This window comes from Arachis hypogaea, chromosome 3, assembly GCF_003086295.3.
Source record: "Arachis hypogaea cultivar Tifrunner chromosome 3, arahy.Tifrunner.gnm2.J5K5, whole genome shotgun sequence".
Lineage (NCBI taxonomy): Eukaryota > Viridiplantae > Streptophyta > Magnoliopsida > Fabales > Fabaceae > Arachis > Arachis hypogaea.
Genome location: NC_092038.1, coordinates 520,253 through 538,839, shown reverse-complemented (window position 1 = coordinate 538,839; position 18,587 = coordinate 520,253). Strand labels below are relative to the sequence as shown.

Here is an 18,587-nt window from a genome sequence, read left to right as displayed (position 1 = left end):
ATCTATGGCTTTCTTTAACTTTGAATAATTAAGCCTTAAACACAGATCTTTGAACTTGATTTCTGTTAAGTTTGTGCAACGGATAATTCAGGAGACAAATTCATTTTATCTCATAAAAACCAGAAAACAGAACTTAAGTAGAGAGGAAGAAGATGACACAGCCATGTATCCTGATTCAGTTACCTTGTGCAATGCAATCTATATCCAGTCTCCACCACAAGTTTTGTGGAATTTTCACTATGATCCAAGTATTACATACACCAATTTCCTAGGACTCAGCATAATCCTATCTGGGCACACAAGCTTCAACATAAACTTGACTTGGTTATGCTAATACCTAGACTCACCACACTAAGTGCTTACCCAACTTAGCAAGAGATACCTCTCATGTACATGACACAAGACAGAAAATACAACCAAAAGAAATCTGAAATCGCTCTTGGCTTTTCTCTCAATTGTATCTCTCTGCCTTTTTCACTCTATGCCTTTTTCTCAATACATCTCAAAGAAAACTAAGAAAGATATACATTGAAACAGAAATACAAAACAGTAAAACATGAAAGAGATGATGAATATCAGCTTTGACTTTATGCACTGAACCCAGCATCTGAACTCATAACCTTGTTCTTCATCTTGGTGGAGTACTCCATATAGTGTAGGTGCAATACTTCTAAGACTTCAAACTCAGTAGTGAAGATTTACTCTTTGCTCTCTTTCTCGGGTTCTCTCTCCTTTCTTTCCAAACAAATTCAATTTTTCTTTTTATACCTTGTTCTGAGCCAAGATTAAGATTTCTCACAAGTCAACTTCTTAGACCTTGAGCTTTCAGAATTCATCCATTCTCTTTTTTCAATCAACCCCCAAAATTAGAAATTTTAAATTTGGTTTTGTTTTGATCGAGGAGTACAGAGCAGCAGAGATTGAGTTTGCTCAGTGATAATTCCAAATCCAAACCCTTGAAAATGTGCTTTGGCTCCAAGTAATCATTTCAACCATTGATTCACAGCAGAGATTATCAACCACCATTTTCTTCATTTTCCTTTAAATGGCATTACAGAGAATAGGAGATGAAGTGAAGAAATCAAATTGCATGTAAATGAAAATTATTTATCTTTAACCTCTGATTTATGTGATTGGACCTTGCTTTCTTGGTTAACATTTTTCTTTCTTTTTTCTTTGGTGTATGAACTTGAGGATGCCCGAACTGCACTTGTGAACTGTTGCCGAGATTTGATTCAATGATACTTGATAATAATTGGACTTAGTTTGTGGATCAATATTCCATTCAGCATATTTGAGTCCGTTAAGCTTCATTATTTTGAGCTGCTACATAATCATTTAAGCCGATATCACTCAAATGAAACAATTTAAACCTAATTGAATATTTAATTTAATAACTTAATATTTATCATCATCATTAAATTAATTGTATTTTAAACTCAACACTTTCAATCATAAATATCACAAACTCATTTATATTTCATATTTACACGCATATTTAAGAGTTTTATCCACTACTTGACTATTACTAAAATTTCAATTTAAGTGCAAAATATTAAAAGACATTATATTTTGCCACTCCATCAAAGCTTTCTGTCACGGTAAATTTTTAGAAGGTTAAATTTAACAGTATTTGTATAGTTTTCTGGAGTGTTTGAGAATACTCTAGATGGTTCCGGAATACTCTAGAAGGTTCTAGAAGACTCTGGAAGGTCATAGAGTATTCTAGAAGAGTATAGATGTATATAGAAGTATAAAGAGTGGTATGGAATAATCTAGAAACATTTAGAGAGTTGTGGTAGGATAGATATTTGTAAAGAAGGTTCTGGATGATTAATCTGGACCGTTGATTAGATTTAATCCTAACCATCCATTGAGGAGGTGGATGGCTATAAATAGGGGTGAGAGTTAGAGTTTGGGGGTGTGTGAATCATTTGTAACCACACTTGAGCAATAAAGTGTTCTTTCCACCAAGCTTCCTTTCTCTTGTGTTCTCTTGTGTTCTTAGCTTTCTTGCTAAGTATTGAGGGTTAGGCTGACTTGGTCTTAGCTCAAGAGGTTGAGTAAGTCCGAGTGCCGGCACGGTAGCGTTGGAGTGTGTCCAAGGCCGTGACAATTTGGTATCAGAGCAAGGTTCGAGAGGGAGCACAAGTGGTTTGTGGGTATGGCTTCAAATATCACCGTGGAGCATGTTGAGTCTCAAAGGGGAAGGGATGCTATTCCTTCTCAATAGGGAGGTAAGAAGATCCGTTCTTCAAGTGAGCCTAGAGGTAAGGACTCTAACTTCTTAGAAGAAAGAGTTTCTATGTTAGAAAATGTTCTATCCTCTATGGAGGAGCGCTTCCAAAGGATAGAACATGAAAAGGAGACCCTCGAGGCTCACGTGTTGGGAGAATTAGATGCTTTCAAAGAAAGCATGCTCCAAATCGAAGAGAAGCTTGAAAATTCCTTGAAGCTATTTGAGGAAGTTCGAATTTGGTTCGAGGAGGCGAAATCTCGACCAACCATTATAAGGGAGACAACAAAGATTGATCTCCCCAAGCCAAAGGAGTTCAAGGGCGTAAGGGACGCTCGCGAGGTGGAGAACTTCCTATGGCAAATGGAGAGGTACTTCGAAGGCCAAGGGGTGGTCGAAGAAGCAATAAAGGTACGCACTGCAGCTCTCTACCTTTCTGATAATGCTACTTTGTGGTGGAGGAGAAAGTGCGTAGATATGGAAAAGGGTACTTGCAACATAGCCACATGGGAAGATTTCAAAAGGGGAATTGAAAAGACAATTCTTCCCTGAGAATGTGGTTTATGAAGCAAGGAAGAAGTTGAGGGAGTTGAAGCACAAGAGTACAATTAGTGACTATGTAAAGGAGTTCACTACTCTCACGCTTCAAATCCCCAACTTAGCATCAGAGGATGCATTGTTCTTCTTCATTGATGGACTCCAACCTTGGGCAAAGCAAGAACTACAAAGAAGGAATGTTAAGGATGTCGATGAGGCCATCGTGGTGGCCGAATCACTCACTGAGTATCATAGGGGAGACTCTAAACCCAAGTCTTCCTCCAAGCCTAGTTCTGCTAAAGGTGGGGGAGACAAGGGGAAGAGTTTCTCAATTAAGAAGGAAGGAACATACTCTTCAAAGAAAGAGTACGAGGAAAAGAAGAAGGCTTTCGTGCCCAAAGGAGGATGCTTCGTGTGCAAGGAGCCACACCAAATGAAGGACTGTCCCAAGCTAGGGACTCTGGCATCTATCGCCAAGGAACGAGAAGCTCAAACTCAAGTAACTGAGTGTGTTGGATCCATCCAACACATAAATGCTGTGAAGGGCAAAGAGGCAAGCACCACAGAAAAGAAAGGCTTGATGTATGTCAAAGCCTTTATCAATGAAAAACCCGTTATGGCTATGATCGACACTGGTGCTACACACAACTTCATCACGCCTGATGAAGCAAAGAGACTTGGGTTGAAGATCACCGAAAAGAATGGCTGGTTCAAACCCGTGAACACCAAGGGTGAACCCCTTAAGGGAGTAGCAAAAGGGGTTGAGATGACTCTTGGTTCTTGGAAAGGCCTTGTGGATTTCTCAGTAGCACACATGGACGATTTTAAAATAGTCATCGGGCTCGATTTGCAAAGGAAGGCAAATATAATACCTATGCCATACTACGACGTAGTATGCGTCATGGAGAAAGGGTCTCCATGCATGGTCCCTACAGTCTCTAAAGTTGGCGGACCACCGATACTATCTGCCATGCAACTCAAGAAAGGGTTCAAGAAGGGAGAGACTACATATTTGGCTCTATTACAAGAGGAGTCAACATCAGAAAGAGAAGACGTTCCTCCCAAAATCAAGGAAGTCCTTGAAGAAAATAAGGATGTGATGCCCCCGAGTTGCCAAAACAACTACCACCTAGGAGGAAGGTGGACCACAAGATTGAATTGGAGTCAGGAGCAAAGCCGCCCGCCTCAACACCTTATAGGATGGCACCGCCAGAACTTGAAGAATTGAAGAAGCAACTCAAGGATTTGCTAGATGCTGGATTCATCCGTCCATCGAAGGCACCTTATGGCGCACCCTTCTTGTTCCAAAAGAAGCATGATGGTTCATTGAGACTATGCATCGACTATCGAGCACTGAACAAGGTAACCATCAAGAACAAATACCCCATTCCTTTGATAGCCGATTTGTTTGATCAACTTGGTAGAGCCAAGTGGTTCTCAAAGCTAGATTTGAGGTCAGGATATCACCAAGTGAGAATTGCCGATGGTGATGAACCTAAGACCACGTGTGTCACGAGGTATGGATCGTATGAGTGGTTGGTGATGCCTTTTGGCTTGACCAATGCTCCTGCGACCTTCTGTACCTTGATGAACGAGATTTTTTGACCTTACCTTGATCGGTTTGTAGTGGTCTACCTGGATGACATTGTTGTCTATAGCAATACTTTGGAGGAACATGTAGAACACTTACGAACCGTGTTCAAGATCTTGCGAGAGAATAACCTATATGTGAAGAAGGAAAAGTGTTCCTTTGCAAGGGACGAAGTCCACTTCTTGGGACACATAATTAAAGATGGAACTCTCTGCATGGATCAAGGAAAAGTGAAGGCTATCAAAGAGTGGGAACCTCCAAATAAGGTATCTGAATTGAGGTCATTCCTTGGGTTGGCTAATTACTATCGGAGGTTTATCAAGGGATACTCCGCCAAGGCTGCACCATTAACTGATCTTCTCAAGAAGAACCACTTTTGGGAATGGTCAAAGGAGTGTCAAAAAGCTTTTGATGAGTTGAAGGCTGCTATCACAGAAGGACCAGTACTAGCACTACCCGACTACTCAAAGGTGTTTGAAGTCCACACTGATGCTTCTGACTACGCTATTGGAGGAGTTCTGATGCAAGAAGGACATCCTATTGCCTTTGAGAGTCGCAAGTTGAATGATACAGAGAGGCGATACACTGTCCAAGAGAAGGAGATGATCGCGGTGGTGCATTGTCTGAGAACTTGGCGTCACTATTTGCTTGGTTCACACTTCATCGTCAAGACAAACAATGTGGCTACAAGCTACTTCCAAACTCAAAAGAAGTTAAGCCCCAAACAAGCTAGGTGGCAAGACTTCTTGGCTGCGTTTGATTTCGAATTCGAATACAAGTCAGGCAAGACTAATGTGGTAGCAGATGCGCTGAGTCGCAAGGCTGAGTTGGTGGCCATTTCTATGGCTGAAGGAGATATTGTGCATACCATCAAGGAAGGGTTGCATCACGATCCATTAGCCAAGAAGTTGGTGGAGTTGGCTAGAGAAGGTAAGACCAAAAGATTTTGGTTAGAAAACGACCTTCTCTGCACAAAAGGGAGAAGACTATACGTCCCTAAATGGAAAAATCCAAGAAGAAAATTAGTGAGAGAATGCCACGAAAACCAAGATGAACCAAGTAGAGGTGATTCGAGTCGTGCTCCGCCTGTGGTGATTAGATCCTTTGATAAAGAAATCGAAGAGATCTTAGCTAATCGCGTCGTGCGACGAAGAGGAGTACCACCAAGTATCCAATACTTGATCAAGTGGAAAGGACTCCCGATAACCGAAGCTAGCTGGGAAGCTCGTGAAGATCTGTGGCAATTCCAAGAACACCTAGAGCGTTACCATGAACAAAACGCGACGAGGACGTCTGCGCATTAGGTGGGGGAGAATGTCACGGTAAATTTTTAGAAGGTTAAATTTAACAGTGTTTGTATAGTTTTCTGGAGTGTTTGAGAATACTCTAGATGGTTCCGGAATACTCTAGAAGGTTCTAGAAGACTCTAGAAGGTCATATAGTATTCTAGAAGAGTATAGATGTATATAGAAGTATAAAGAGTGATATGGAATAATCTAGAAACATTTAGAGAGTTGTGGTAGGATAGATATTTGTAAAGAAGGTTCTGGATGATTAATCTGGACCGTTGATTAGATTTAATCCTAACCATCCATTGAGGAAGTGGATGGCTATAAATAGGGGTGAGAGTTAGAGTTTGGGGGTGTGTGAATCATTTGTAACCACACTTGAGCAATAAAGTGTTCTTTCCACCAAGCTTCCTTTCTCTTGTGTTCTCTTGTGTTCTTAGCTTTCTTGCTAAGTATTGAGGGTTAGACTGACTTGGTCTTAGCTCAAGAAGTTGAGTAAGTCCGAGTGCCGACACGGTAGCGTTGGAGTGTGTCCAGGGCCGTGACATTTCGCTCCAACTCATCATCTAATTCAATTTTACAACTTTATCTAGTGATGCATTATTACTAGAAAGATCATGCAAAAAGCTGCATTGAAGAGTTCTGACAGGATGTAAAATGTTTGTGTCACTTGTGAATTGTGATTGTCGCTTAGATATTTCTAGTTTCTAATCAAACGTTGACAACTAGCAGATGACCCATACATACAAAATTAGAAACCATATATTATAGTATTACAATACAAAGTTTGGCAAATAACATGCTAAACTATTTGAGTTTGCTCCCACCACATGGGAATGGGCATGGGCATGGGCATGTGCTGAATGCTCCATAGCTTATTATGATTACTTGAGTACAAAATTTGCATATCGGATAGAACTATAACCATGTTGGTCTAATAATTTGTAAATGATAGTAAAGAATCTTAGAGGGATTCAGGGCTTATTTGTGTGATGAAATCATAAATTTAAATTAATAAAAAAATACGCATAAATAATTATATTTTTATTTTTAAATTTTTTAGACAAAAATTCAAATTTTTTAAATTATAAAAATTTTAATATCATATCATAAAATTATTTTGTCCTAATATTACAGAGAGGCATGCATTCCCTTCACTAATATTACAGAATTTTGTCCTACAATTGAGGTTAATTATACTTTGGTTTTCCTCTAAATAAAGCCTCAAATTTAGGGCATACAGATTTTCAATTTGGATTCCACTATCAGCCCATGATCTCTATTTTTCTTCCTTTTTTTCCTCTCCTTCAATTGAAACAACATTATTATTCAAATGAAGACAACAAATAAAATAAATGTCATGTTGTTTATTTCAATAGCTTATGTAATGAATTCTACGTATGTAATTAATTGGCATAAATTATAGTATATTTCTTTTTTCAAACTCTTGTCTCAATGATCTTCCGCTGCCGAATAATAATCCCTCCATTTTCTCATGGACATGTATGTATGTTCTTTTTCCGACAATTATCACCTTCAAAATCGATAAATATGACCACCATTATCACATTGTTTTTATTAATTATTAGCATGCGCAACCATATATCCTACTCCACAAAATCCCTTGACAGTTTAATGTCCTTGTCTACACATATTTTTCGTTAGACTAGCGCATTTATCTTAAATCACGGTCTAAATTTCTGAAACATTATTTGTGCCAAATATCAAGGATTAATTGAGTGTTTCTTATTTTATATTAATTTTTAAAAAATAATAAAAAAGACATACATGCATCTAGATTTTTTGAGTTTTATTATATCTATATTTTTTATTACTAATCAGCTACTATATACTATAATCAGTATAATTTTAGAGCATTCTTCGATCAAAAAGAAATCACTAAGACTATATTATATATATTGTGCTACATATCTACATGCATCCAAAAATTTATCCAAGTAGATTTGAGGGCATTGATAATTATATTCCACCCTTCTTGATCAGCATAAAGAAGAAAAATATGGTCCATGTGGGATTCTCTTCTATTCTACTATAGATTTGTGTTATGATTGGTCCGTTACACCTAAGAAATTTGAATTGAAAATTTGGATTTCGGATATACATATTGCAAAAGCAAATTAAAGCTTGATCTATCTCCTCAATTCCTTTATTATATTCTATATTACATGGCTTTCAATTCATGATGCATCTAATTAGTTTAATAGTAGGAAAATAAAATAAAAATAACTGTAGTTACTATAAATTGCACTGTTAATTATCACTGTTAAGCCATCAATTGAAGCACAGTTACTATAGAAGCTATGGCTCTATTGGCTACCGACACTTTCATTAATGTGGTTACTTGGACATGGTTTCCAAGACTATATAGAAGCATGTAAAACTATGGGTTAATTTGGATTCGCTTTTCAAAAAAATATTTATTTAAAAAAAATTAATAGAAATAAATTATTTTACATTTAAATAGAATTTTTTTTAAAAAATTAAGTATTAAAAATGTCTTTTACTTTTTTCTTTTTTTAAAAACAAGGTTTTGCTAGTTTAAAAAAAAAACAAATATTTTTTTAATAAAAGTACTTTTTTAAAAGACGTAGCCAAATAAATTTTAAATTAAATAAAAATATTTTATTTAAAAAAATACTTTTTTTAAAAAAAAATCAATTCAAACTAGAACTATAGCACCTAAAAATAAATAAATATAAAGCTATATTGTAGGACCAAGTAATCAGATACAATAGTTTAATGTAAGCTGTGTTTCTTCAACAGACATAGTAGGTCCGTGTAATCAGATTTGGTCACTCATTTCTTTCTTCTTTGATTATTAATAATTAAACTACATATTGTGAAAAAAGATATGTAGGGTGTATTTTCAGGCTTCATTTATTTATTTATTTATCTACATCCTTAAGCCCATTTTTCTTGTATTAAAGGGCCAAGTGATGAGAAAGAAAAGGGCCTACATTATATATTATACAGTTATATACTAATACTACATATTGTTGAAGAGGTGGTAGTTGGTTAATTGACCGTTATTAACGGCAAAAAAAAGACCTCAGAATGGTGAATTTTTTACATAAGAAATTCGCTAAATGAAAACACTTTATATAAACATGTAATCAATATATATTATCACATCAATTAAAATATTTGACTTAATTATATAACAACATACTAAAGTCTTATAAATACTAATATTTAATTAAAGAAAAAGTATATGGAACCAACTAATAATCAGCCAAGAATGGAACAACATAATTAATTATAATTAATTTTATTAATTTATAATTTAATTTATTTTTTAAATTATTGTTGATCACGTTCAAAACATGAGGAAAGATACGCTAGTGATAGGAGAGAATTATGGAACAGATGCTTTGATCATTAATTAGTTGGGTCCATATAATTAATTATCTTTTATTAATGCATAACATATGAAATATAGAAATTATATCCAAAACCATCCAATTTACAAGAAAAAGAAACATCCGTGTGTCTATCAGTAGCAACATCCGGTTAAAGTCACCGGTGCCTCTGGTTTACCAGTTGGCTGATTCTTGGCTTATATAGAGTTGGTTCCTTAGCATTGTTGTTAATTAAATAGCATTGTAACAATTAAAGTCTTGTTTCTATTTGTGATTGATTATTGTAGAATTAAGATAGTAAAGACTTTGTGAAAGTGGGTTGTGACTAAGTATGTATATATATGACAAAATTAATAATAGTTTCTACAACTAACCAATTGAATATTATTGATTATTGTTGGTTTTGGGTGAAATATTGAAATCATAGCAACTACATTTGGAGGCAATACACGAGGTCATCAGGGTGCATGAGAGAGTGCAAATTCAGAGCTTGGCGCAAAATAATGCGCATGTTACTGGGAAAATGGAGATACATACAACAATACCCATAACCAATCAAATGAAGACTTGTCTAAGTTTTTTGTTGTTTTGAAAGCGATGCCTTTCTTTGTATTTTGGTGTATCATGACTAGTTACTCTGTAGCCATAACTTGTGTGTCTCGTTTATATTTCTTACTAGTTTTTATGAGAAGAAAAAGAAAAGAGCATTATTAGAAAAAGAAGAATGGAATTGTCCAATTTGACTGCAAAAGTTGTTCTTGTTCCAAATTTTCTTGATATTCGTCAAACTTTGGATATTTATGGTAAACGTGGTCATTAAGCCGAAAGGTTATATAAGAATATATGGAAAAAAAAAAAGAAGAAGCAAAGTTTGGGGTCTAAAAAAGGTAGGATTATAAATTGATATAGTTCAAAGGATCAGAACTCAAGAAGGGTTGTATGTAGGGTTTAACTCATTTCGATATTTGTTTTGAGTGTTAACTTTGGGGACAAAAACCCATGATTTAGATGACTTTGTTTCATGTATTATTCCTTGACTAACGTTGTTTCATTCACATTTTTCAATTTTCACATTAGAAAGTTAGCTTATTTGTCTTATAAGTTTAGAGTCTCCGATCCTAAAAATTAATTATGAACGATTATTTAAAATTATATTAGATTTACTTAATAGAAAATCTTAGCGACCAATCATTTTTAGTAATTTTGATCAGTAATTAGTTAGTATAAATACTAAATTATCTTTAATAAATAAATATTATTGATTTATGCGTGTAGATTTTGATAATTGTAGGATGCAAATTATGTTAATTCATATGTGTAAATTCTGATAAATATATGTGTAAATTATATATTTGATGTGTATAAATCTTTGTAAATATATATGTACAAATTATTATTGATTAAGTATTAACCTAAAAAAATAATATTTGACAATCATATATTTTTGTTTAATTAATTCTAATTAACATGATATTATTTAATCTATTTGGTAATGTATTAGAATCTCATATTTCTTATAGATAAAGGCTAAATAATTCTTTTATTATAATTTTTTATCTTCAATTTGATGAGTTAATAATTTTTAAGATTGAAATTGACTAATTCTTAGCTTTAATATATATACCCTTTTCCCCCCTTATATCATGGGGAGGAAAAAAGAAGAAGATGACTACTACTCCAATTAAGGAAAAGAATGCAAGAAACAAATTAAAAGAAGGTAGGGTAGATCCATAGATGTGTATAGTGTAGTCCACACTCAATGCGATAGCTAGGTCACATTTTTAATCTTTCTTTTCACATGAATTAGTTATATATGGTTACCATCTGATCTGTGATGAACAACAATAGAGCCGAAAATTAAGATGCCAAATAAAAGGTTAAATAACCACATAGAAGTGATACTTTTATAGTTTCTAGGTATATTAGAATATACAAATTCAAAATGTATAAATAATTTTCACTAAGCTCAAATGCCTGCCCGCCCCCAAATTTGGGACTCGGTTAAATAATAATAATAATAATAATAATAATAATAATAATAATAATAATAATAATAATAAAAGTTATTTAGACATTCCCTACTACCTTTTAGAAGGAAAAAATAGGGCATGATTATACCTTGGTATATTGTGCAAAATAAGCTTAAATTTTAGAAATTATTTTAAAGGTAAAATTAAGTGAAAAGTAAAAATTATAATTAAAATGTTTAAAATATTGTGTATTATATATGATGTTTTTATTTTTTTACTGTAAAAAGAACAATAATATTTATTTTTCACTAAAATATACTTTTCACTAAAATTGTAATTTGGCCATTATATTTCATTAGTTTTGCAATGAAAGTAATTTTTTCTTCTTTTTCAGCATTGCAAAGAGATTGAAAATTTGCGATAATTTTTTTATGAATTCATGGCAATTTTAAACTGCCGCAAAATAACAGAATATTCTATATATCTCCGATCAATGATTGTCTCATATTGCTAAAAGGAGACAATAATAATCATAAAAAAAAAGCACAAAATTAACTACTTTGACAAGATGATAGACATAGTTCCTTAATCAAAGGATTATTATTAATTGTGAGGTGAATATGCCTACCTAATTAGATAGAGAGGTCCATAATTTGAAAAATCAATACTTCAATACGGAGTATTTTACTTAACATTAATCTTCTAGAGCGCTAAATTTTATGTCACTCATTAATAACCTCACGTGATTAATCAGTTCTTCTAACTTGCATTTGTGAAGTAGGTAAGTATTATTTCCTTTAAAATGACTGAGTTTAACTAATAAACAAGTACTAGTAGCTAGTAATTGACTCATCATGCTAGCTATATATAATATGCATATATAAATATAATTTAATAATTAAGATTAAGTTAACACCCGCATTGTGCATGGGCCTGATATCTATGACTCGTTATATATATATATATATATATATATATATATATATATATATATATATATATATATATATATATATATATAGTAATTAGAAAAATGAGATGAGCTAATTAAAATTACTTTGTGTACATACGACTATATGCTAAAGTGCACAAAATTGGCTTTAATTTTAGAACATCATCGTCGCATATAACATCTAAGTTGTGCAAAACAAAACCAGTTTGGATAAGATAACATGCGAAGAGTTAATGATTTAATCCCAAAATTAGAATTGTGTATGTTCTAATGAAATGCCGGAATGAACAAAAAGAATATAATATTGATTGCAATCTAATAAATTGAGAGTTATTATTTTAGGGACCTAGGTAGAATAATATTTGGGAATATTCCATTGTTACTTCTATTGAAATAACATATCAAGTCTCAAGTGTGAAGTCAAATTACGATAAGCGTCCACAATCACATAACAGGACCTTCTTTTTTTCACCGTTGAATCATGCTACTTTTTTCCTCCCTGGTTTTAAGATGAGAATTTATCAATTATATAGTTTCAAGTTTACTGATTTTTTTGGAATTATTATAACGCATAAAATATGGGAAAATTGCCTCATAGAATGGCACTACACGCGGAGCGATTGCATCTACATGAATTTCTTCCCTTTCCATGCAACTAAAAATCTAAAATAAGTAAATAACCATACCTACATGAAATTCGAAAGCAAATACATATATCTTTATACTTTCTTTGGTTTATAATTTAATTTTTAAATTTTATTTTAGAGTTTTTTATTTTTAAAATTTTACGAGAAAAACGTAAAACTCAGGGGGTAGAACTAGAAATTTTTTTAAAAAAGACTAACATGAAAATATACATTAAAAAAAATTGAAAATTTAAAAGGGACCAAACGGAAAATTAGAGACTTAGTATATACACATTATTAATTTGGAAGGCATTGTTCCCTTCCCACTAACGTGACTCCGCCACTGATAAAACTATTACAAAATAATAAATGGTATTTTTTATTGTTATCTTTTTTTTTCTTTTACAAAATTCTTATAAAACATTAAAAATAAAAACACAATCCTAGCACACCCTTAATTTTTCACATTAGGACCATATATAATATAACAATAGATAAGTATGTATTTAAATAAAAAAACATAATAATTAATTGTCTTTATACATTGAATTTAGTAAATCTTTTGTTTTTGATATTGGAGTGGTAACAATATTTTTTTAAAATGTAGATTATTAAATATTATTTTTAAATATAAAATTAAATAAGTCTATTTTATTAAAGATATAAATATTAAATTATTCGATTTATAGAGGTGCAGAAATCGACTGTCTGATTTCTATTAAAAAATTAAAAAATTTAAAATACAAAATTTAAATTTTTTAATTTGTAAACTTTTTATAATTTTAAAAATATCAAAAATTACGATATTAAAATACTTCACCATTTTTACTCCCATAAAAAAACGAATTTAGTACATAGTTGAAAGTTAATTTAAAAGAATAATGTACTAAAGTAGTGTTTTGTGTTAGACATTAACTCTTATGACAGATTGCCATTGGTCAGTGTGACTAGCTAGACACATAGTGAAGACCGAAGAGTATAGGAATAAATATTCCTTAATTGAACTCATAATTGCTACCACATTATCCAAATATTAAAACGACAATAATCATATTAGTAATGTGCAGGATTTCAGCTCAGTGTAAAGTAATGAACATAATATGCATGCTATGAAAGTTTGTGTTCTAAGTAGCTTTTACAATCCTGAAGACTATGAAATATGATTGGAGAAATTTACTACAATAGTCTTAAAAAAACTATTCTACTAGTCTATTGTGTATAAATTTTTTTAAATTATACTTTATTTCAATATTTCATCTCTTTTATAATTGTGCATCTAACCAAAATTACAAATGAAAATAAAAGTAATAGTAATGCACTATCAACTCAAGCAAACAAACTATTTTGGATAACTACATAAACTCAATTTATGTATTATACTTGTCATATAAAAATTTTGCTAAAAAGTATTTTGAATTTATTGGCTGGATGACTTAAAATAAAACTCTTTAACTCTTTCATTAATATAGAAAAAAAGTTTGGCAATTTCTTTCTTGTTATAGAAAGAAAAACCCGTAAATACTCCAATTTCACATGCATTTTTTTTACGTAAAATTAATAATTAAAAATTATTAAATAAAATTATAGTTACAAATTATTAATAATTTAACAAATTTAATTAAATTATCATGTAATTATTCTTAATTATCAACTATTTTTAACTATCTAGTTTTCACCTGTAAGAAAGGAAAATGTGTAACCAAGACGGGACTATAAAGAAAGCCCTTTGTCTCTTCATTTATTGCCCTTCACAAATCACACCCCCCCCCCCCCCCTTTCTTTTTTTCTCACTCTCTCTGTCTCAGAGTGAATGCCTCTGTTTTTCTCTGTTTCAACAAAGAGAATGGCATTTATTCATCTGCACCAATTCTGAAAAAAAGAGTTACTCCAATTCACACACCACATTACAAAGAAAGAGGAAGAACCAAAATCATTTTATTCTTTCCATATATAGATTTAGGCACCAGAGAGAGAGAGAGAGAGAGAGAGAGAGAGAGAGAGAGAGAGAGAGAGAGAGAGAGAGAGAGAGAGAGAGAGAGAGAGAGAGAGAGAGAGAGAGAGAGAGAGAGAGAGAGAGAGAGAGAGAGAGAGAGGTGCACTCTGCAGCATAAACGTAGCTTTAAGAATGGGTGAGTTTGATTTGCAGCCGAAGTTCATGATCCCAGAGAGAATCCAGGGGGTGAGTTATGACATAGCTGGGCAGATAAAGATGATATGGGAAGTGATGAAAGCGCCATTGATAGTGCCAATGCTGAAGCTTGGAGTGTACATTTGCCTTGCAATGTCGCTGATGCTGTTCATGGAGAGACTATACATGGGAATCGTCATCATCTTGGTCAAGCTCTTCTGGAAGAAACCAGAGCAGCGTTACAAGTATGAACCCATCCAAGATGATCTTGAACTTGGAAGCTCCAATTTCCCTGTAGTTCTCATTCAGATTCCAATGTTCAATGAGAAAGAGGTCTTCTTAATTTGCTTGCATTTGCTTATCTCTATTCTCTGTTTTCCTCTGCCTCCTCTGTTTTATTTCTGTGAAATTTGGTTGGTTTTTTGAGTTCTTTTTCTGTGTGTATATATAGGTATACAAGGTGTCAATTGGTGCAGCTTGTAATCTTTCATGGCCTGCTGATCGTCTTGTCATCCAAGTTCTTGATGATTCTACTGACCCTGCAATCAAGGTACTCTTATTATTGATATAGTAAATTACTTTTATTAGAAATTGTGTGATTTTTTAGTAGAAAGTAATATGTGTTGCTAATAAGAAATGAAAAATAATGCAGCAAATGGTGGAGATGGAATGCCAGAGATGGGGAAGTAAAGGCATAAACATAACATACCAAATAAGAGAGAACAGAACAGGATACAAAGCAGGTGCACTTAAAGAAGGTTTAAAGCGTAGCTATGTCAAACACTGTGAATACGTTGCAATATTCGATGCTGATTTCAGGCCTGAACCTGATTTCTTGAGAAGAGCCATTCCCTTCTTGGTTGGCAATCCTGACATAGCTCTTGTTCAAGCTCGTTGGAGATTTGGTAAATAAAATCCCAAACTCATGCTTTCTTTATTCAATTACCTTTTGGAATGAGTTGCTTAGTAAATTTAGTTAGTCAAAAGTTAATAACTACCTGAACGTACTTATTGTTCTGGTGAATGGTGATAAAGTTAAAAGGTCACATGGTTCATTTTTTACTTCCCTTGATTTTCACTTTGACTTAAAGACTTCACTATTCTTTTTACTAACTAGTAATATTCTAAGATTATTCACACAATTTTTTCTTTTATGAAATCCTTGTATTGATAGTGTCGGTGGCATATCATTATGTAAAGTGGTTTGAATGAAATAATAATTTTGTGGAATTTCAAGTTCGATAGTTGTGTAGTAGTGTGGACTTGTTTTTCATCTATGATGGGTTGACCTGACTTAGCATTGAAAAGAAGAAAAGAGGGACCCACGTAGACAAACCCTTCAATCACGGGTAGGGACCACCCCCAAAACAAGTAAAATAAAAAGTGAAAAAAGAAAAAGAAGAAAAACCAAGACTTTATGGCAGCGGCAAGTGGCAACTTGGTCGTTTCAACTTTCAAAAATAGTAATAAAATGATGCTAAATTTCGTAGCTACAAATCCAAAAAGCTCACTTCCCACGTGCTTTCTCAGAGGAAGAACAAGAGACGGTAGTAGCATGTGGATGATCACTGTTACGTCACATGCACGCTAACCAGTAACCATAACTCAAAAATTCTTATGACTAATAAACTTTGCTACACTTGACTATTTATCTTCTTTTACATTTTACAATTCAATAACAAGAAGTATAGTAGAATGGTACTAAAGGGTGATGAAAATGTGTGACAGTGAATGCGGACGAGTGTTTGTTGACAAGAATGCAAGAGATGTCGTTGGATTACCATTTCACGGTGGAGCAAGAAGTTGGGTCAGCAACACATGCTTTCTTTGGTTTCAATGGGACAGCGGGTGTATGGAGAATAGCAGCAATTAATGAGGCTGGTGGCTGGAAAGATAGGACCACTGTGGAAGATATGGACCTTGCTGTTCGTGCTAGTCTTAGGGGCTGGAAATTCTTGTACCTTGGTGACCTTCAGGTACCTGCCTTCATTTCTCTTGTAACCAATTTCATTCTGTCTCTTACATCACACGTATGTTACACTCATTCAGGCCAAAAGTGAGCTTCCAAGTACTTTGAGAGCCTTTAGATTCCAGCAGCACCGTTGGTCTTGTGGTCCTGCTAATCTCTTCCGCAAAATGGTCATGGAGATAGTAAGAAACAAGGTTGCCTTTTTTCCATTCACCTGCACTCAACTTTTCTCTTTCCATCCATAATTCCATATAGGTTAAATTACATAGTTGGTCCTACACTTTCAGTAAAATTGTGAATTGGTCCCTATACTTTAAAAGTTTGTAATTAGATTCCTAAAGAAAATTAAAATTTGTAATTTAATTTTTGCCGGTCAAAAAATGTTGATTTAACCAAATATTCTCAGAATATGTTGAGAATATTCTGTTAAAATAGAAAATATACAGAGAATATTCTGTTAAATAAAATATTTTTTGAACGACAGGGACTAAATTGTAAATTTAAATTATCTTTAGAAATCCAATTACAAACTTTTAAAGTGTGGGAAAATTTGCAATTTCACTAAAAGTGTAGGGATTAACTGTATAATTTAACCTTTCATATATACCGATATCTTCATGTGAGTCATAACTACTTAGTTGAGAATGGTTAGATGATAATTTAGTTAAATATTTATGCAGAGAGTGAAGTTTTGGAAGAAAGTGTACGTGATATACAGCTTCTTCTTTGTACGTAAGATCATAGCTCACATGGTGACATTCTTCTTCTACTGTGTGGTGCTTCCCCTGACAATTCTGGTCCCTGAGGTTCATGTTCCAATTTGGGGTGCTGTTTATATTCCTTCCATCATCACCATCCTCAATTCAGTAGGAACACCGAGGTCCATTCACTTGTTGTTCTATTGGATCCTTTTTGAGAATGTCATGTCTTTGCACCGAACCAAGGCTACATTTATTGGTTTGCTTGAAGCTGGCAGAGCCAATGAATGGGTTGTCACTGAAAAACTTGGAGATTCTGTCAACAACAACAAGAACAAAACAGCAGGAGATGCTGCTAAGAAGACTAATGTCAAATCCCCCAAAAGAACTAGATCCAAATTTGTCGAAAGGTTTGTTCTTATTATTATTATTTAACTTTATCCATATTCATTGCAAAAATAATTGTATCAATTTCTGTTTTGGTCTTGGTTAGAAAAGTTTCCTCATCTAATATATTTTTTATAATCTTGTTTGAACATGAACAGACTTAATACATTGGAGCTGGGATTTGCAGCATTCCTCTTCATATGTGGATGCTATGATTTTGTGCATGGCAAAAACAATTACTTCATATACCTCTTCCTTCAGACCATAACATTCTCCATTGTAGGATTTGGCTATGTTGGCACCATTGTGTAAAAAATGTACACTGTTGTGTCCACATCTCTGTTAGTTACTTAGTTTTGCTCCTTAAAAAGAATTGCATAAAGCGAGGGTTGATTTAAAACAAAGAGGCGTACCAGAGCTGGAGCTAGTTCTAGAGGAAAGTCATTTTTCACTTTGTAAAAGACAAATTCTTCCCATGATTTCACTGTCAAAGAAGATCCAGAGAAATCACAGGGAAAAGTGATGTGATTAGTAGAATTTGCATTAGAGTGTCTTGAGGAAAGACAAGAAGTTTAGTCAAAAAGCTCTTAAATTAATAGTCTTAGTATTAGACAAGAAATAGATAGTGTGATTTTCATTCATAGGTTTTGTGAAATTTTACAGTTATTATATAGTTGAAGAGGGATCCTCTTTTTAAAAATTTTCCTTAGTTTGATTGAGGTTAGTAATCTAATAGGGAAAAAAAAGGAGGGGTTGCACTTGTTATTCTCTATTTGTCATTGCTGATTCCCTAAGAAATGAAATTTTATTGTTATATATGCTAT

The 18,587-nt window shown here is 33.4% G+C and overlaps 1 protein-coding gene across 1 annotated transcript; it reads left to right on the top strand.

Moving 5' to 3' along the window:
• Positions 1 to 14,320: 14,320 nt before the first annotated feature.
• On the top strand, positions 14,321 to 18,581 carry LOC112784906 (glucomannan 4-beta-mannosyltransferase 2). Its single transcript, XM_025828269.3, has 7 exons — positions 14,321 to 15,042; positions 15,161 to 15,259; positions 15,362 to 15,614; positions 16,438 to 16,685; positions 16,759 to 16,872; positions 17,359 to 17,786; positions 17,922 to 18,581. The coding sequence occupies exons 1-7, from the start codon at positions 14,707 to 14,709 to the stop codon at positions 18,073 to 18,075; spliced, it is 1,632 nt and encodes a 543-aa protein (XP_025684054.1). The 5' UTR covers positions 14,321 to 14,706; the 3' UTR covers positions 18,076 to 18,581.
• The last annotated feature ends 6 nt before the right edge of the window (positions 18,582 to 18,587 follow it).

Bases quoted from the DNA above. Each gene is read 5' to 3' on its own strand.
- LOC112784906 (XM_025828269.3), top strand. From the start codon at position 14,707: ATGGGTGAGTTTGATTTGCAGCCGAAGTTCATGATCCCAGAGAGAATC. The intron at 16,686-16,758 runs GTACCTGCCTTC...ACACTCATTCAG, and splicing joins TGTACCTTGGTGACCTTCAG to GCCAAAAGTGAGCTTCCAAG. The intron at 17,787-17,921 runs GTTTGTTCTTAT...GAACATGAACAG, and splicing joins AGATCCAAATTTGTCGAAAG to ACTTAATACATTGGAGCTGG.